Source organism: Conger conger, unplaced genomic scaffold, assembly GCF_963514075.1.
Source record: "Conger conger unplaced genomic scaffold, fConCon1.1 SCAFFOLD_155, whole genome shotgun sequence".
Classification (NCBI taxonomy): Eukaryota; Metazoa; Chordata; class Actinopteri; order Anguilliformes; family Congridae; genus Conger; species Conger conger.
Genome location: NW_026890307.1, coordinates 20001 through 40974, shown reverse-complemented (window position 1 = coordinate 40974; position 20974 = coordinate 20001). Strand labels below are relative to the sequence as shown.

Sequence of the window (20974 nt, the reverse complement as noted above, 5' to 3'; positions counted from 1 at the left end):
ACACACACACACACACACACACACACACATATTAAATTTACCTGTTATATAAACTGTTATTATTAGATTAGCTTGTTATTAGTATGTTAGAAAGATGTGTCTAATTATATGTATGTATGTATATATATATATGTGTATATACGTGTGTATGAATATGCATGTGCATGTATATGTGTGTATATATATGTATATATAGATTTATTATTGTTAATTATTATCCTTAATTTTTTTTAAATTTATTATTATTATTATTTTTTTTATATAATAATCATATTACTGTGTTATTCTCATCTGTTTTAACATGTTCCTTGCCATGCTTTGGCAATACAAATGCAAATTTTGTCATGCCAATAAAGCAATTTGAATTTGAATTTGAGAGAGAGAGAGAGAGAGAGAGAGAGAGAGAGAATGCAGTGGAGAAAGAGAGACAGAGAGGGGGAGAGAGAGAGCATGCAGTAGAGAGAGAGAGAGGGAGGGGGGGAGAGAGAGAGAGAGAGAGAGAGAGAGAGAGAGAGAGAGAGAGAGGAGAGAGAGAGAGAGGTGGTCACTGTATGACAGGTGAGGTTGAAACGGAGGTGCACTTCCTGCTAAAATGTGAAAAATACAATAATATTAGAGAAAAATATTTTTTTTGATATTGAGAGAGCATGCAGTGGAGAGAGAGAGAGAGGGAGAGGAGAGGGAGAAGGAGATAATTATATGTATGTGTGTATATATGTGTATATACAGTGGGCAAAAAAGTATTTAGTCAGCCACCAATTGTGCAAGTTCTCCACTTAAAAGATGAGAGAGGCCTGTAATTTCATCATAGGTACACTTCAACTATGAGAGACAGAATGGGGGGAAAGAATCCAGGAAATCACATTGTAGGATTTTTAATGAATTAATTGGTAAATTCCTCGGTAAAATAAGTATTTGGTCACCTACAAACAAGCAAGATTTCTGGCTCTCACAGACCTGTAACTTCTTCTTGAAGAGGGCTCCTCTGTCCTCCACTCGTTACCTGTATTAATGGCACCTGTTTGTACTCGTTATCAGTATAAAGACACCTGTCCACAACCTCAAACAGTCACACTCCAAACTCCACTATGGCCAAGACCAAAGAGCTGTCAAAGGACACCAGAAACAAAATTGTAGACCTGCACCAGGCTGGGAAGCCTGAATCTGCAATAGGTAAGCAGCTTTGTGTGAAGAAATCAACTGTGGGAGCAATTATTAGAAAATGGAAGACATACAAGACCACTGATAATCTCCCTCGATCTGGGGCTCCACGCAAGATCTCACCCCGTGGGGTCAAAATGATCACAAGAACGGTGAGCAAAAATCCCAGAACCACACGGGGGGACCTAGTGAATGACCTGCAGAGAGCTGGGACCAAAGTAACAAAGGCTACCATCAGTAACACACTACGCCGCCAGGGACTCAAATCCTGCAGTGCCAGACGTGTCCCTCTGCTTAAGCCAGTACATGTCCAGGCCCGTCTGAAGTTTGCTAGAGAGCATTTGGATGATCCAGAAGAGGATTGGGGAGAATGTCATATGGTCAGATGAAACCAAAATAGAACTTTTTGGTAAAAACTCAACTTGTCGTGTTTGGAGGAGAAAGAATGCTGAGTTGCATCCAAAGAACACCATACCTACTGTGAAGCATGGGGGTGGAAACATCATGCTTTGGGGCTGTTTTTCTGCAAAGGGACCAGGACGACTGATCCGTGTAAAGGAAAGTGGGGGGGAAATGGGGCCATGTATCGTGAGATTTTGAGTGAAAACCTCCTTCCATCAGCAAGGGCATTGAAGATGAAACGTGGCTGGATCTTTCAGCATGACAATGATCCCAACACACCGCCTGGGCAACGAAGGAGTGGCTTCGTAAGAAGCATTTCAAGGTCCTGGAGTGGCCTAGCCACTCTCCAGATCTCAACCCCATAGAAAATCTTTGAGGGATTTGAAAGTCCGTGTTGCCCAGCGACAGCCCCAAAACATCACTGCTCTAGAGGAGATCTGCATGGAGGAATGGGCCAAAATACCAGCAACAGTGTGTGAAAACCTTGTGAAGACTTACAGAAAACGTCTGACCTCTGTCATTGCCAACAAAGGGTATATAACAAAGTATTGAGATGAACTTTTGTTATTGACCAAATACTTATTTTCCACCATAATTTGCAAATAAATTCTTTAAAAATCAGACAATGTGATTTTCTGGATTTTTTTTTCTCATTTTGTCTCTCATAGTTGAGGTATACCTATGATGAAAATTACAGGCCTCTCATCTTTTTAAGTGGGAGAACTTGCACAATTGGTGGCTGACTAAATACTTTTTTGCCCCACTGTACGTGTGTATGAATATGCATGTGCATGTATACGTGTGTATATATATGTAAATATAGATTTATTATTGTTCATTATTTTCCTGTTTTTTTATATATAATCATATTACTGTGTTATTTTCACCTGTTTTAACATGTTCCTTGCCATGGTTTGGCAATACAAATGCAAATTTTGTCATGCCAATAAAGCAATTTGAATTTGAATTTGAATTTGAGAGGAGAGGAGAGGGAGAGAGAGAGAGAGAGAGAGAAGGAGAGAGCATGCAGTGGAGAGAGAGAGAGGGAGAAGGATAGGGATAGGACAGGGATAGAGAGAGAGAGAGAGAGGAGAGAGAGAGAGAGAGAGAGAGAGAAGAGAGAGAGAGAGAGAGAGAGAGAGAGAGAGAGAGAGAGAGAGAGAGGAGAGAGAGAGCGAGCATGCAGTGGAGAGGGATGAGAGGGAGAGAGGGAGAGAGAGAGCATGCAGTGGAGAGGGAGAGGGAGAGGGAGAGGGAGAGAGGGAGCATGCAGTGGAGAGGGAGAGAGAGAGGGGAGAGAGGGAGAGAGAGCATGCAGTGGAGAGAGAGTAGTAAACATAAGAAGTGGACACACACAAACAGAAATGTAGTGGTTGCACTCTACTTCCAAACTGCAAATACAGCACAAGAGAACACACACACACACACACACACAGCTAGCTTTCTGAACATGTACACACCACCCCTCACCTGGGCAGGTGACTCTGGAAACCTGGCCTGCTGTCAGATGGAACAAAGGGAGCGTATGAGAGAGTGTATGAGAGCGTATGAGAGTGTATGAGAGAGTGTATGAGAGCGTATGAGAGTGTATGAGAGTGTATGAGAGAGTGCATGAGAGTGTATGAGAGCATATGAGAGAGTGTATGAGAGCGTATGAGAGTGTATGAGAGTGTATGAGAGTGTATGAGAGTGTATGAGAGAGTATGAGAGTGTATGAGAGAGTGTGAGAGTGTATGAGAGAGTGTGAGAGAGTATGAGAGAGTAATGAGAGTGTATGAGAGTGTATGAGAGAGTGTATGAGAGTGTATGAGAGAGTATGAGAGTGTATGAGAGTGTATGAGAGAGTGTATGAGAGTGTATGAGAGAGTATGAGAGTGTATGAGAGTGTATGAGGAGTGTATGAGAGTGTATGAGAGTGTATGAGAGAGTATGAGAGTGTATGAGAGAGTGTGAGAGTGTATGAGAGAGTATGAGAGTGTATGAGAGAGTATGAGAGTGTATGAGAGAGTATAAGAGTGTATGAGAGTGTATGAGAGAGTATGAGAGTGTATGAGAGAGTATGAGTGTATGAGAGAGTATGAGAGTGTATGAGAGAGTATGAGAGTGTATGAGAGAGTATGAGAGTGTATGAGAGAGTATGAGTGTATGAGAGAGTATGAGAGTGTATGAGAGTGTATGAGAGAGTATGAGAGAGTATGAGAGTGTATGAGAGTGTATGAGAGAGTATGAGAGTGTATGAGAGTGTATGAGAGTATGAGTGTATGAGAGAGTATGAGAGTGTATGAGAGTGTATGAGAGTGTATGAGAGTGTATGAGAGAGTATGAGAGTGTGTGAGAGTGTATGAGAGAGTATGAGAGAGTATGAGAGAGTGTATGAGAGTGTATGAGAGAGTATGAGAGTGTATGAGTGTATGAGAGAGTGTATGAGAGTGTATGAGAGAGTATAAGAGTGTATGAGAGAGTATGAGAGTGTGTGAGAGTGTATGAGAGTGTATGAGAGAGTATGAGTGTATGAGAGAGTATGAGAGTGTATGAGAGTGTATGAGAGAGTATGAGTGTATGAGAGAGTGTATGAGAGTGTATGAGAGAGTATAAGAGTGTATGAGAGAGTATGAGAGTGTATGAGAGAGTATGAGAGTGTATGAGAGAGTGTATGAGAGTGTATGAGAGAGTATGAGAGTGTATGAGAGAGTATGAGAGTGTATAAGAGTGTATGACAGAGTATGAGAGTGTATGAGAGTGTATGAGAGAGTATGAGAGAGTATGAGAGTGTATGAGAGTGTATGAGAGAGTATGAGAGTGTATGAGAGTGTATGACAGAGTATGAGTGTATGAGAGAGTATGAGTGTATGAGAGAGTGTATGAGAGTGTATGAGAGAGTATAAGAGTGTATGAGAGAGTATGAGAGTGTGTGAGAGTGTATGAGAGAGTATAAGAGTGTATAAGAGAGTATGAGAGTGTGTGAGAGTGTATGAGAGTGTATGAGAGAGTATGAGTGTATGAGAGAGTATGAGAGTGTATGAGAGTGTATGAGAGAGTATGAGTGTATGAGAGAGTGTATGAGAGTGTATGAGAGAGTATAAGAGTGTATGAGAGAGTATGAGAGTGTATGAGAGAGTATGAGAGTGTATGAGAGAGTGTATGAGAGTGTATGAGAGAGTATGAGAGTGTATGAGAGTGTATGAGAGAGTATGAGAGTGTATAAGAGTGTATGACAGAGTATGAGAGTGTATGAGAGTGTATGAGAGAGTATGAGAGAGTATGAGTGTATGAGTGTATGAGAGAGTGTATGAGAGTGTATGAGAGAGTATGAGAGTGTATGAGAGTGTATGAGAGAGTATGAGAGAGTATGAGAGTGTATGAGAGTGTATGAGAGAGTATGAGAGTGTATGAGAGTGTATGACAGAGTATGAGTGTATGAGAGAGTATGAGTGTATGAGAGAGTGTATGAGAGTGTATGAGAGATTATAAGAGTGTATGAGAGAGTATGAGAGTGTGTGAGAGTGTATGAGAGAGTATAAGAGTGTATAAGAGTGTATGAGAGTGTGTGAGAGTGTATGAGAGTGTATGAGAGTGTATGAGTGTATGAGAGAGTGTATGAGAGTGTATGAGAGAGTGTATGAGAGTGTATGAGAGAGTATAAGAGTGTATGAGAGAGTATGAGAGTGTATGAGAGAGTATGAGAGTGTATGAGAGAGAGTATGAGAGTGTATGAGAGTATGAGAGAGTATGAGAGTGAATGAGAGAGTATGAGAGAGTATGAGAGTGTATGAGAGTATGAGAGTATGAGAGAGTATGAGAGTGTATGAGAGTGTATGAGAGAGTATGAGAGTGTATGAGAGAGTATAAGAGTGTATGAGAGAGTATGAGAGTGTATGAGAGTGTATGAGTGTATGAGAGAGTGTATGAGAGCGTATGAGAGAGTATGAGAGTGTATGAGAGAGTATGAGAGTGTATGAGAGAGTATAAGAGTGTATGAGAGAGTGTATGAGAGTATGAGAGTGTATGAGAGAGTATGAGAGAGTGTATGAGAGCGTATGAGAGTATGAGAGTGTATGAGAGTATGAGAGTGTATGAGAGAGTGTATGAGAGAGTATGAGAGAGTATGAGAGTGTATGAGAGAGTGTATGAGAGTGTATGAGAGAGTGTATGAGAGGGTGTATGAGAGTGTATGAGAGTATGAGAGTGTATGAGAGTGTATGAGAGAGTATGAGAGTGTATGAGAGTGTATGAGAGAGTGTATGAGAGTGTATGAGAGTGTATGAGATAGTATGAGAGTGTATGAGAGTGTATGAGAGTGTATGAGAGAGTATGAGAGTGTATGAGAGAGTATAAGAGTGTATGAGAGAGCGTATCAGAGTGTATAAGATCGTGTATAAGAGCGTGTATAAGAGCGAATGAGAGGGACAGATAAAGAGAAGAGAGAAAATATGGAGACAGGGACAGAGAGACCAACAATCATTTCACTCAGAAAACACACACACACACACACACACACACACACACTGTTCGCATCCTACACACACACTGTTAGAATCTGGCATAGAGCCCACACACACATACACACACAGTTAGCATCCTGCAAACAGCACACACACTACTAGAATCCGGCATACAGACACACACACACACACACACACACAGTTAGAATCCTGCATTCAGCACGCCCACACAAACACACACACACAGTCAGCATCCTGCATACACCACACACAGTTATCATCCTCTATACAGAATTCTCATTTGCACAAGCCATAATTCCTATCTACACAGGCAAACATTCCCATTTGCACAAGCCATAATTCCTATCTACACAAGCAAACATTCCCATTTGCACAAGCCATAATTCATATCTACACAAGCAAACATTCCCATTTGCACAAGTCTATTTTACTTCCGGCTGTGTTGCTTTATGTGCGGCTGACACACGCCCGTCTCCGCTCCAGTCCGCAGGCCTACCTGTTCGGCGTGCAGGCCAGGGTCCGCCGGCTCATCCCGCGGGTCTCACAGCGTCTCGGTCATCACAGCGCCTCGGTCATCACAGCGCCTCGGTCATCACAGCCGGGAGTTCAAACGTAGCAGACTGGGCACATATATCAAGTGCTTAGGTTTAATACAATTTAATACAGCGCTCTCGTGTATCAGGTTGTGTAAAAACTGAAATTAATAATAAAGTCAGTAAATACTTGTGTTTCAGCAAAGTTTTCACGACCGGTCTTCACTTAATTACAGTGTTAAAAAAAAACCTTCCCAATTGTACATGGGTCAAGACAAAATGGATCGCAATAGAACACTGCTAGTTCAGGGCTTCGGCAGTTTTTAGACCGCTTTGGTGAAAGCAGTGCTCCCTAACACGCAAACCCCTCGAAATAATTTCTGTGACATCGCCTATAGCCTAGCTACCTGTGCATACGCATTACATTACGATAAACAATGAGCAAAGTCAAGTCGATTGGTTTAAAGTTATATGTCATATGAGATGCAGTATAACCTATAGACAATTACAACGAAAACGAATGTAAAAACCCGACAGCCACGACACTTTCACTGGCGTGTTTACTTGCCCTGAAACGCGTCACTAGTATTACCCCCACAGTAAATTGGGTTTCACTTCTTCAAGGCTAAATTTAGTCGCTCTTAAAGCAGCGAGTAAGCAAGGCTGCCACGAAAGCTTCTTCAGAAGGAAAACAGATCCAATTAAAAATTACTGACTTTGTCTAATAAAACATCACTGGTGTTTGTGTTAAGAGGAAAACAGACGCTAAATATTTGTGTTGATCGACGGGTAAAAAGACAAATTCCGTCTGTAGCTAGCTACCTGTTACGATCCACAAAATCGACCTTTCGCTCAACTAACGTTTAGCTAGGTGCGGATAAATGCTGATTCTGTTAAGCAAACTAGTCACCTAGCTATAGAAGTGATTATTATTATGGTACTGTTAACTAGGTAACGCTAGTTGGGACTGACAGCATAGTTTCTAGTCAGTGAACGTGTGATATTAGCGACACGACGTGAATAAAAACTCAAGTGACACGAATCTGTACATATAAAACATCTGTTAAAGGCACTGTTTCCAAACTAAATAATAAGCAAGGCCAACGTCGACAGTTAAACTAAGTTACTACATAGCCAAGCTGTCAAAACATTGAACTGTTTATGCAATGTTTCCATAATAATTTAAAAAGTGTTGCTATGTTACACTGACAGCTGGCTAGGTAGTTTGTTAGCATACTTTAATTGTTTGCGCTGCCCAGGCCATGAGCGCACCCCGGTCTTGCGTAGTCACTGCGCACCGTGACCGACGGTCTCCTCCAGGTCACTGGATTGGGTCCAGACATATAGCTAGCTTTTGGTGGCGCGTCAGAAAAATAACAATTTACGTGTAAGTTAAATCACCATTACATAAAATAAACCAATACTGTGTCCCCTTCAAAACATCATAGGACTGCGTATTTACACATAATACATTTGACCATGTTGGTGCTAGGAAGCTAGCTCGCTAATGAGCAAACGCTACATATGGTTAGCTAGGTAGAAAGATTTCCCACTCCTGTTGAGCTCTTTGCCTCAGTTAAAGGTACAATAGGTAATTTCGGACTCCTAACGGCCAAGAGAGGAATTGCAGCAACAAACACCCTCAAACCACAACACTGTTTATCCCACCCCCTTCTCGGAACGCACTGAGATGAATGGAGCAGTATACCGGAAGTATCGTTCCCGTTAAATCTGCTTTACCTCCTTATAAAGCAAGGGCTTCATGAAAATGGACTACTCTGTGACAGTCAAAACTTTCTGTGACAAATACCCAGCCTTATTCATCATCTGTGCTTAATTAGTGTCGTTAATTAATCAACTTAGATTATTGAGGGGGTGAAAATGGGATAATTCTTTGAGAAGGGGCTTGACCAGGCTTTAAAATCGCAATACAACCTACCTGGTACATCATTTTACATATACCTACATTTGCGTCTGGCAATGAAAACTTGGGGAACAGAGCTTCCTACACATGCAATACATGTCATGCAGGTTAAAGATCTATCCACTATGAAATTCCTTGGGATATAATTGGGGCCCATCTTCCAAGTGTATCTAAAAATGCACACAACACAAACAACTTTATTCACAGAACATATGTAACATATGTAAGACTGTAAAGCTCACTCTGTCACTCTGTTCCCCTTTTCATATAAAAAACGTTTACTCCAGTCCTTGTTTTCCCTCTCTCCCCATTATGTGTCTCTGCTCTCCAGTCATTATATGGATTTCCTTCCTGTCTTGTCCCAGCTGTTTCTCTTTGTCTTTCATCATCTGTTCCCCAGGACCCACACCTGTTAATCATTTAGTTCATTTGTAGTGTACTTAAGCCTGCCTGTCGGTTCTTTCGTTGCTAGTGTGTCAGTTCTGTTTGCTCGTGTAAAGTTGGTTCTGGTCATTTCTAGCCTAGTGTTCTGACACGTTTCCATTCTGTGGTCTGTTCTGTTGTTTTTGGATTTCCGGATGTTCAGACTCTGCCAGCTTTGTGTTTTGGATTATATGTTTGTACATTAACTTGATATTATTATGACCAATTTATTTGTATAGTGCTTATTTGTACAGCTTTACAAAGAGCCCAGGCCTGAGACCCTCAGAGCAAGCTTAGGTCCACAGGGGCAGGAGAATCTCCCTGACTAACAGGAGGAAACCTCGAGCAGAACCAGGCTCAGAGGAGCCCATCTGCTTCTGGCCGGCACTGGGTGAACCGTGAGTATTTATGTGTAAATTCAGCATTTACCATATGTAATATATAAATAAATTAAATTAATAAATTGGATAATTATACAAATAATAAATTAGGCAAATGACAATTATGGGCAATTCCAGCATTATGGATGTGACATTTGGACCAAAATGACAAACAAAATCTCTCAGGAAAATTACTCTTCTTACATGATAAAAAATGTTAATGCATGTTATCATAGCACCCACTTGGCTGAAGGGAAAGGTAAAAACAATTATTTTAAACATATTGTTAAGCCAGAAAAATAACTATACGCTTTCTAAACTGAATTTTAAAATCTAATTCAGAAAGTTTGATGACCATGTAATGTAGGACGTTTGGCTGAACATGGAAATAGCGATTTTGAAAATAGTCTTCGTCTTGATTTTCATGAGATACCAGTGTTATGGAAATGACATATCTGAAATGCGTTTTGATTGATCTACATCCCAATCAAATTTTATCATAATACATCTGTTGTCATCTGAAATGGTTCTGAATGTCAGTTTTGACATTAACAAAACTATCTGAAATGGTTTAGAATGTTCAAGATGGCTGCCAAATAGCATTGATTTCAATGGTAATGGGACTAATAAATCAATTTAAGCATTTTCCTATTGGCCTACATTTTATTTAGATTTCAAAATGGTCGCAATTGACTGTTTGGGATATAATAACTGGGAAGTAAGTTTATTGTGTTCATGCTCAGGTTGACATTACTGTGGAATTGACCTTATGCAGATGAAAAATATAGACGATTATCCAGGAAGGTCCATTCTTGGCACAAGGAGGGAAGAAGTGGCAGGCTAGCTGAACCTGGGGTCAAGTTGTGGTGCTTGAGCTACAGCTCCAGCCCGGAGCCTGGAGCTGGGGGAGATGGGCAGAAACAGAACAATGATTAGTGGATGGTAAGTGGTAAAATTGAAACTGAAAGCAGAAAAGGGGGGAAAGAGAAGCCTGTGTGTGATAAGGAAGAACCCTGACAGAATAGCACTATAGCAGCATAACTAGGGGACAAGAGGCAGGGGACTGGCACAGACATGAGGGCGACCCTATGGCCATCAACACCAGACCACAGCTAGATCCACTCAGCACAGAGGGTCCATGCCATGATACAACAACAGCAGTCAGCACTTAGTCCACCAGAGACTCTATGGTCCATGCCAACACCAAGCTGTGTCCCTCAACTAAAGGATTTGCTGGATATGTAAGATTTGAGCCTAGACATTACATTACATTATTGGCATTTGGCAGACTCTCTTATCCAGAGCGACTTACAGTTGATTAGACAAAGCAGGAGACAATCCTCCCCTGGAGCAATGCAGGGTTAAAGGCCTTGCTCAAGGGTCCAATGGCTGTTCGGATCTTATTGTGGCTACACCGGGAATCGAAACAATCATGTATCTTAACCGCTACGCTACAGGCCATCCATAGACTTAAATGTAGAAAGGGTCTGGTTCACAAATTTCAATGGGTAAATCATTCCACTGGAGAGGGGCTTCAGAGGAAAAGGCTCTACCCATTTAAGGCCTAAAATGTGAGGAGGAGTACAATGTGAAATGTAATAGGTAGCCAATGGAGAGATGGTAAAACTGGGTTGATGAGCTCAAAGCGTTTTGCTCTACTTAGAATATGAGCAGCTACATTTTGACGGAGCTGTAGGGGCTTGAATGAAGCATTTGCACATCCAGACGAGGGGGCGTGACTAACTTTTGGCATCATGTACTGACAGCATTTGACTCTGTCTCCAGCACCCTCTTGGGTACCACCCTGGACCCAAGCTCCAACTCGAACTTTGAAATTTGTACCCCAGGCTACCCCAGGCTCCTGTCGTCTGCTCGCCCCAGAGGCTCTTCTCCAGAGTCACGCGTCGGCCCACACACCTTCCTCTGTTCTGTTTCCTTTCTGTGTTCTCTTCTGTTCTTGGATATCCAGATTTTTTAACTCTGCCTGGCTTTGGACTCTGGATTATGTGTTTGTACTTTGACTTGTGTGGATCACCTGCCGATTACCGAACTGTCTGCTTCATTAGGATTCTGCATCTTGTACCTTGTACTGGACATTTCTTGTTGGAAAAAAAAAAACATTTGATCAAAAAAAAGAGAAGGGGCTTGACAAAGCCTCAGAGCGTATGAGAGCGTATGAGAGCGTATGAGACAAAGAAGCTATAGTGACCTCTGCCTGGGGGAGGACTGAAGTGCAATGTAAGAAATGAAGGGGAGACGCATGGGGCTAACTCAACTCATCTGGAGAGGCTTGGAAAAGATGAAAGAAACATTAGTAAAGTGAATTAAGCAAATGGAATGCCCTCACTCCTTCAAATGTCAGTTTGAAACCACGTCAGTTACAGATGTGGCAGATGTGTGGCAGATGGGGAGAGGTGGATCAACAGGTCGATCATTTATATGTCAGACTTTCTGAAAAAATACTTCCACAAAGGATGCACTGATGTTTTCTTGCATTTGGAAGGAGCCCAAGCTATAAACAATGAGATCATACTGACCGTTGCTGTTATAGAAAATTAATAGGAGGGTACTAAAGGGCCTGCTGGGTAGCTTGTATATGCGCTATGCAAGTGTGATTGCATCTTCATCCTGTCAGCAGCCCCCCCCCCCCCCCAGCCCCCCCGGCTGCTCAACTGCGCACCTGCCATCCTAGCAATAAACCAATAAACAAACTGATTAAAGCAATAAAGATTCCTGTGGACATAATATTCCCATAGTGATCGGAAAGGGAGCTGTTTGGTCTGCAGATTATAGGAGTCAGACCGTAATGTTTGTGTTTACCTCAGAGAGAAGTCCACCAGCCAAGTGTCCGCTCTCCCAGTAAAAACAAGAAAAAGAAGGAAAGTGTAGAACAATTTCAGTTTTATTTTGCAGTTCTTATCTCTGGCCACCTATCTCACTATTCAATCGAGCTATTTACCAGTGGAACAAAAAAAGGTTGGGTGCAACAGGAAATAATAACATAGGCCTAGTACAGCATAAAACATTTACACATGAATACAGCAGAGAGCATTAGATTAAACCAAGGTGCATGGAAGTATATGAATCATTGTGCTATCAGCATGTGGAATCAGCCTGTTGGCTCTGGTACAGGAGAGACGATGTGGAACACTGATTGCGAAAGTCAGAAGTGTTTCAACCCTGATTCACCTGTTTGGGCAGTACTGACATTTGTTTGAGTGTGTATGTGTGTGCGCGCGCACACGCATGTGTGTGTGACTCAGGAACTGAAACACAAGAAAAGGAGGCACACCTCCCCTCTCTCAGTGAGATAAGGACGGCTGACAGAAAGAGAGGGCACAAAAAGTCCAGAAAGACATAGAGAACAGAACTGGGAGCCAGGTGATCCGCTGGGTGGGGTGATCAGCCAGGTCAGTTGTGTTCAGGTAGGTGAAATGGTAATCACATTTATGTTCTTTCCTCCCTTAGGACGTCTCTCGACTCTCCTCCGCCCTGCAACACTGTTAGCACTGCCACCAGGAACCTGAACCTTTTTTCAGTGGAAGTAACATCTGAGGCTTGCTTGTTTGAAGTAGTACCTGAAACATACTCAGGGATAGTTGCAGTTAGTGAGTGGTCAGTATTAGGAGTTGCAGTTTGTGAGCATTAGAAGTTGTAGTTTGTAGTTGGTGAGTATTGGGAGTTGTAGTTCGTGAATATTGGGAGTTGTAGTTGGTGAGTATTGGGAATTGTAGTTGGTGAATATTGGGAATTGTAGTTGGTAAATATTGAGAATTGTAGTTGGTGAGTATTGGGAGTTGTCCTTTGTAGTTGGTGAGTATTGGGAGTTGTCCTTTGTAGTTAGTGAATATTGGGAGTTGTCCTTTGTAGTTGGTGAATATTGGGAGTTGTTGTTTGTAGTTGGTGAGTATTGGGAGTTGTTGTTTGTAGTTGGTGAGTATTGGGAGTTGTCGTTTGTAGTTGGTGAATATTGGGAGTTGTTGTTTGTAGTTGGTGAGTATTGGGAGTTGTTGTTTGTAGTTGGTGAGTATTGGGAGTTGTTGTTTGTAGTTGGTGAATATTGGGAGTTGTTGTTTGTAGTTGGTGAGTATTGGGAGTTGTCGTTTGTAGTTGGTGAGTATTGGGAGTTGTTGTTTGTAGTTGGTGAGTATTGAGAGTTGTGTGCTGTGACTTTGGCTAAGGCTAGGGAGATAGACGTGTTTCAGCATGTTCACCCTCCCCTTTCCCTGACTCTACTGTCTCATCCACTCTTTATATGTCTGTGAGAGAGATTACTGTGAGTGTGTGTGTGTGTGTGTGTGTGTGTGAGAGAGAGCACTGTGTGAGTGAGAGAGAGCACTGTGTGAGTGTGAGAGCACTGTGTGTGTGTGTGAGCACTGTGTGTGTGTGTGAGAGAGAGCACTGTGTGTGTGTGTGTGTGTGAGAGCGCACTGTGTGTGTGTGTATGTATGTGTGTGTGTGTGTGTGTGTGTGAGAGAGAGCACTGTGTGTGTGTATGTGTGTGTGTGAGAGAGAGAGCACTGTGTGTGTGTGAGAGAGCACACTGTGTGTGTGTGTGTGTCTGAGAGAGCACTGTGTGTGTGTGAGAGAGAGAGCACTGTGTGAGTGTGTGTGTATGTGTGTCTGTGCAACAGAGCATGAATATCTGTGGTGCTATTTGTTCTCTTCCAGCTGGGTGCTTTATGACTGTGGATCTGTGCTCTTCAATCAGAGCTCCGCACGGAGAACTTCCTGTTTTCAGGGACAGGCATTTTAAACCGAAAACACACACACTCACCATCAGATGCATTTGAATAGAGTGTGTAGAATGTTCAGTAGATAGTGTGTAGATCACTCTGATCTCTGCTTTTGAGAGGGTGTGTGTATGTGACTGTGAGTGAGTGAATGAGTGTGTGTGTGTGTGTGAGTCTGTGGAAGTGATTGTGTGTACGGGAGTGTGTATGTGTATTTGTGTGAGTGTGTGTATGTGAGTGCATGAGTGTGATGGAGTGTGTGTGAGACTGTATGAGTGTGTTATTCTGTGGAAGTGATATTGTGTGTGTTTGTGAGAATAACAGTGCGTGTGTGTATATGCGTGAGTGTTTGTGCGCGTGCGTGTGCGTGTGCGTGAGGGAGTGGTGCATCACAGGCAGGTTCTGGGTCTCAGGCCATAATCAGCATGTGGGTATAATTACATTACATTACATTACATTAATGGCATTTGGCAGACGGTCTTATCCAGAGCGACATACAGTTGATTAGACAAAGCAGGAGACAATCCTCTCCTGGAGCAATGCAGGGTTAAGGGCCTTGCTCAAGGGCCCAACGGCTGTGCGGATCTTATTGTGGCTACACCGGGATTAGAACCACCAACCTTGCGTGTCCCAGTCATTTACCCTAATCACTACGCTACTGGCCGCCCTGTGTGTGTTTCTATACAGCCCTGTGTGTGTTTCTATACAGTCTGTGAGTGTATGTTTATGTGCAGTCTGTTGTGTCTCTGTCTCATTTTTTTGTGGGCGACAGGCAGTAAGAGCAGTCGTCTCATTGGCTCAGGCAGTAAGAGCAGTCGTCTCATTGGCTCAGGCAGTAAGAGCAGTCGTCTCATTGGCTCAGGCAGTAAGAGCAGTCGTCTCATTGGCTCGGGCAGTAAGAGCAGTCGTCTCATTGGCTCGGGCAGTAAGAGCAGTCGTCTCATTGGCTCAGGCAGTAAGAGCAGTCGTCTCATTGGCTCAGGCAGTAAGAGCAGTCGTCTCATTGGCTCAGGCAGTAAGAGCAGTCGTCTCATTGGCTCAGGCAGTAAGAGCAGTCGTCTCATTGGCTCAGGCAGTAAGACAGTCGTCTGGCAGTCGGAGGGTCGCTGGTTTGATTCCCCGTCCGGGCTGTGTCGAAGTGTCCCTGAGCAAGACACCTAACCCCCAAATGCTCCTCACAAGCTGGTAGGCACTGGTAGGCACCTTGCATGGCAGCCAATCGCCGTTGGTGTGTGTGTGTATGAATGGGTGAATGAGAAGCATCAATTGTACAGCACTTTGGATAAAGGCGCTATATAAATTCCAACCATTTACCAACCATTTACCATTTATAGAGACACAAAGGCACTTTACAGTGGAAATACAAAGGTAAATTGAGAAGTAAGAGGATGGAGGAAGCACAGGATGTGAATAATCCTATCATAATCTCCAAAGCATTGTAACAGTCATCACGATGAGTGGTGTGTTGTTGAACTTGCAGGGTAAATCTGAGAGTTAATGTGAGTTAGGCTTTTTCAACACCAAAAAGTTCTTCTGAAGAACGTTGCTGTCCAGTGTGTGCTGAGTGTGTGCACACCATTACCCGTGTCCTCATGCCCCCTGTAACTAATTTCTAGTGTGTGTGAGTGTGTGTGAGTGTGTGTGAGAGTGATGTTGCATACCCATTCCTGTCTGCTCATGCCCCTTGTAACTCATTTCTTTGGAAGTGCAGACAGGAAGTCTTGGTTCAGAGCTGGGTACTTTTACTGGAGCTTTGGTACAACAACAGCTTCACTGGCATGGCATGGACCATTCACTTTCTGAGATATTTGAATATAATGTCTTCTCAATAATGTTCCAAACTGTTTATTTTGTAAGCCTATTTCTATGGCCTATTTCTCTGACTTTTATTTAGTTATTTCTTCATAATGGTTTCATTGGCAGAATTCTGGCCCTCATATTGACAAACACAATATTTTTGTATTAGACTCCAAAGGCAATAGAATCAAAAGCCTTGAATCAAGGTACTGTAGATACAGAACGCTTTCTTAAACCTGTACTAGCCTGCTGTAAAATCCCGCTATGACCAGCTTGAAATTTCCAGCTACCAGCTAGCCTAGTTTGGGCTGTTTTTTTCAGCATGGTAAGGGTGCAATTGAACACACCTAGCTAATTAGAAACAGCTGAGAAGAAGTCAAATTACTGTCAAATTACTTTTGGTCCCTAAAATGAAGGGACTACGTATAAAAACGGTTGTAGTTCCTACACGGATCACCCGGTATGGATGTAAATGCCCTCAAATTACAAGTGACAGTCTGCTCCTCATATTCAGTGTTTCATTTCAAATCCATTGTGCTGGACTACTGAGCAAAAATAATATAAACAGTGCCACTGTCCAATATGTATGGACTGCACTGCATAGGTTATAGTGCTCCAGGATGCCCGCAGTCTGGGTCTTTTGAGGAGATCTTTATGAATTCTGTAAGTTTTACCGCTCTATAGAAATGATGATACAAGCTCAGCTATTGAGTGGAAAAAGGTTTTCTCTATTGATATTTGAATTTATGTAAATGTTAGGGGTTAGGGTTAGGGTTGGGGAACCAGGTTTGTTTATACACTTTTGTTTTAAATTTCTCTCTCTCTCTCTTTCACAGCTCACCATAAACGATGGCCTTAAACCACATCTTACCCTTATTCACCTCCCTGTCTCCTCCTCTGTCCTACCCCACCTCTGCAGCCTCTCGCAGTGCCTCCCCCCCCTCCTCCCTCCACTCCCCCCTCATTAACGACACCACAGACCAGCGCCCCATCGTGAGCAATGACATGTCTGCCCTGCTGGGTGCGCTGATCCTCACCCTGGTCTTCCTCCTGGGCCTGCCCGGGAACATCTTCATCATCTGGAGCATCCGCGCCCGCGCCCGCCGACGCTCCATCACCACCCTCCTCATCCTCAATCTGGCGTGTGCCGACGGCTTCCTGATGGCGCTCACGCCCTTCTTCGTGGCGTACCTGGCGCGACAGAGCTGGGACTTTGGGAACGTGGGCTGCAAGCTGCTGTTCTACCTGTGCTGTGCCAATATGTACGCGTCCATCCTGCTGATGACCCTGATGAGCCTGCAGAGGCTGTCGCTGTTGGTGGGGCCGCGTTGGGCTCGGGGGCTGGGGGCACGCAGTACTGTGCTCCGCCTCCTGGGGGCGCTGTGGCTCCTCGTGCTGCTGCTGTCCCTGCCTCCGCTGCTGTTCCGCCAGCAGAGGAAGATCAGCACCAAACTCCGCCTTGTCCTTGTGTGTGAGCCCGAACACAGCCCGCAAGAACTTGTGAGTGACAGGCGATACCTCCTTCTGTATTCTCCTGTTTCCCCCTTTATCCCTCCCTCCTTCCTCTCTCTATGAGTGTCCCAAGCAGCTTACTCACTGTTACTGTCCTCTCAGCCCCAAGTGCAACCTCAGCTCCTAGCGTTACAGTGAGAGTTCTGCTGTGGTGTGTATCATGCTGGGTACCTTCACCGGGTACCTGTCCTGGGTTAGGATGGGGTTAGGGTTACATTACATTACATTTTATTTAGGAGACGCTTTTGTACCAAAAAGTGAATATCAAGGTCATGGAACAAACAACTGAACAGGTCAGAGGATACAATTCACATATGATTGGTAGTAAAGCAATGAACATAAGATTAGTACACAAGGTAGATAGGCCAAGTCTGTAACTATGCAAGGGGCTAAAGATAGAGATTAACAAGTGAAAAGCAAGTGAAAATAGATTAGGGGACTCCCACAAAGGAGTTAAGGTACAGTGTGAAGAGATGAGTCTGCAGATTGTGGTGGAAAATGGGCAGTGAGGGAGCAGTTCTTATGGGGGTGGGGTACAGTGTACAGTGGTGAGAGCACTATATACTACAGGGTACAGTGGTGAGAGCACTATATACTACAGGGTACAGTGGTGAGAGCACTATATACTACAGGGTACAGTGGTGAGAGCACTATATACTACAGGGTACAGTGGTGAGAGCACTATATACTACAGGGTACAGTGGTGAGAGCACAATATACTACAGGGTACAGTGGTGAGAGCACGATATACTACAGGGTACAGTGGTTAGAGCACTATATACTACAGGGTACAGTGGTGAGAGCACTATATACTACAGGGTACAGTGGTGAGAGCACTATATACTACAGGGTACAGTGGTGAGAGCACTATATACTACAGGGTACAGTGGTGAGAGCACGATATACTACAGGGTACAGTGGTGAGAGCACTATATACTACAGGGTACAGTGGTGAGAGGACTATATACTACAGGGTACAGTGGTGAGAGCACTATATACTACAGGGTACAGTGGTGAGAGCACTATATACTACAGGGTACAGTGGTGAGAGCACTATATACTACAGGGTACAGTGGTGAGAGCACGATATACTACAGGGTACAGTGGTGAGAGCACTATATACTACAGGGTACAGTGGTGAGAGCACTATATACTACAGGGTACAGTGGTGAGAGCACTATATACTACAGGGTACAGTGGTGAGAGCACTATATACTACAGGGTACAGTGGTGAGCTGGTGTGTAGGAGCAGGGTACAGTGGTGAGCTGGTGTGTAGCAGCAGGGTACAGTGGTGAGCTGGTGTGTAGCAGCAGGGTACAGTGGTGAGCTGGTGTGTAGGAGCAGGGTACAGTGGTGAGCTGGTGTGTAGCAGCAGGGTACAGTGGTGAGCTAGTGTGTAGCAGCAGGGTACAGTGGAGAGCTGGTGTGTAGCAGCAGGGTAGAGTGGTGAGCTGGTGTGTAGGGCTGAATTTTGGCTTGCAGAATTGCAAGCAGGAAGTTGCAATGATCTAGTCAGGAGATTACCATAGCTGCATGTAGTATGTGGTCTGGTATGGTCCTCCTGATGTTGTACAGATGGAATCTGCAGGACTGTGATGTTGCTGAAACTTGCCCCTTCAAGTCCAGCTGGTCGTCCAGGACCACCCCCAGGCCCCCAGCAGAGTGGGAGGCAGTTACTGTCGTACCATCAGCAGTGACTGAGAGTTCTTGTGGTAGGGAGGCTCTGTCGTACCATCAGCAGTGACTGAGAGTTCTTGTGGTAGGGAGGCTCTGTCGTACCATTAGCAGTGACTGAGAGTTCTTGTGGTAGGGAGGCTCTGTCGTACCATCAGCAGTGACTGAGAGTTCTTGTGGTAGGGAGGCTCTGTCGTACCATCAGCAGTGACTGAGAGTTCTTGTGGTAGGGAGGCTCTGTCGTACCATCAGCAGTGACTGAGAGTTCTTGTGGTAGGGAGGCTCTGTCGTACCATCAGCAGTGACTGAGAGTTCTTGTGGTTGGGAGGCTCTGTGAGGGATGAAGAGCAGCTCAGTCTTGTTGAGGTTGAGCTTCAGGTGATACCAGGTAGGCCAGGCAGGCAGATACTCTCATTAGCCTGTGTGGCTGACTGCGGGAAGAGAGGACAAGTTGATGATCATCAGCATAACAGTGATATGAGAAGCTATGTAGCACATTTACAAAAAAAAGGAAAACAGCAGAGGCCCCAGTACAGAGCCCTGTGGGACTCCTGAGAGAAAGGGGATGAGGAGCAGAGACAGACCCCCTCCAGGTGTCCTGGTAGGACCTATCTGGTAAATAGGACATAAACCAGAAGAGGGCCCATCTTGGCCAGGGTGAAGATCAGGAGTTGGTGGTAAACCATGTTGAATGCTGCAGACAGATCAAGGAGGAACAGGACAGAGAAGAGGGATGAGGCTCCATCACAGCCAGGAGAGCAGTCTCTGTTGAGTGCCCTGATGGGAAGCCAGACTGGTGAGCGTGGAGCAGGTTGTGCTGTTGGAGAAAAGAGGACAGTTGGTTAAGTATAGCTCATTCCAGAGGTTTGGACAGAAAAAGCAGTCATGATACTGGTTGTTTTCTTAAGGGGCTGGGTAACACAAGCCAGTTTAAAGCCAGGGGAACCTTACCATCAGAGCAAGGGAGCTCTTAATAATGGAAGACAGATAAGAATGGATCTCGCTGAATATAGCCTGGAGGACAGCTGATAGGATAGGGTCAGGCAGGTGGTTTTGCGATGCTTTGTCTTAGGGTGTGGATAGGTCTGTGTTGATCTGATCTTGCTGTGTGCAGGTGATCCACTACATGATGGTTTGTGTTAGGGTGTGGGTGGGATTGAGCTGATCTTGCTGTGTGCAGGTGATCCACTACACGTTTGAGACGGTGATGGGCTTTGTGCTCCCGTATGGCGTGATCATCTGCAGCTACGCCTGCATCCTGTGTCGCCTCCGCCAAACCCGCTTCCACCGCCGCATCCGCAGCGAGAAGCTCATCCTCGTCATCATCACCACCTTCGGCCTGCTGTGGCTGCCCTACCACATCAACAACATGGTGCAGGTCTGTGTTTGTGTGAGTGTCTGTGAGTGTGAGTGTGAGTGTGAGAGTGTGAGAGTGTGTGAGTGTGTGAGTGTGTGAGTGTGTGAGTGTGTGAGTGTCTGTCTGTGAGTGTGAGTGTCTGTGAGTGTGTTTGTGTATATAGGCATGTTTGTGCATGTGTGTGTATGTATGTGTGTGCATATCTGTAGTGTGTGTGAGTGTTTGTGCATAACTGTGGTGTGTGTATGAGTGTGGGTGTATGTGTATGTTTGTGTCTGTGGTGTGTGTGAGTGTGGGTGCGTATGTGTGTAGGTATGTCTCTCTAAATAAACTGGGATTAGGGTTAGGTGTGTGTGGGTGTTGGTCTGATGTGGGTATGTCTCTGTATCTGCAGGTCCTGGCTAAGCTCCTTCCAGCATCCTCACCCCTCAGCAATAGGTATGTAGGGTTAGGGTTAGGGTTATGAGAGGTATGTACCTTCAAAACCAATCACATACAATGCCATTGTGCAACAGTGACTCTGTGTGTCAGGCACCAGAACAACAATCCCATTAGTGATCAGTGATTGTGCTGTATAATCAGTCACTCTGCTGTATACTCAGTGACTGTGCTGT

The 20974-nt window shown here is 44.2% G+C and overlaps 1 protein-coding gene across 5 annotated transcripts in view; it reads left to right on the top strand.

Annotated features, from left to right (window-relative positions):
* The first annotated feature begins 8966 nt into the window (after positions 1–8966).
* The window catches only part of LOC133119569 (leukotriene B4 receptor 1-like), a 15121-nt gene continuing 3113 nt past the window's right edge, over positions 8967–20974 (top strand). The window contains exons 1-5 of one of the 5 annotated variants that reach the window (XM_061230080.1): positions 8967–9304; positions 10062–10228; positions 16653–17316; positions 20184–20381; positions 20755–20798. In XM_061230080.1, coding sequence (XP_061086064.1) covers positions 16666–17316; positions 20184–20381; positions 20755–20798 — 893 coding nt within the window. In that variant the 5' untranslated portion in view covers positions 8967–9304; positions 10062–10228; positions 16653–16665. Of the gene's footprint in view, positions 9305–10061; positions 10229–12562; positions 12712–16652; positions 17317–20183; positions 20382–20754; positions 20799–20974 lie in introns of those variants that run through there. The other 4 variants (XM_061230081.1, XM_061230079.1, XM_061230082.1 and 1 more) reach the window with 4 other exon arrangements.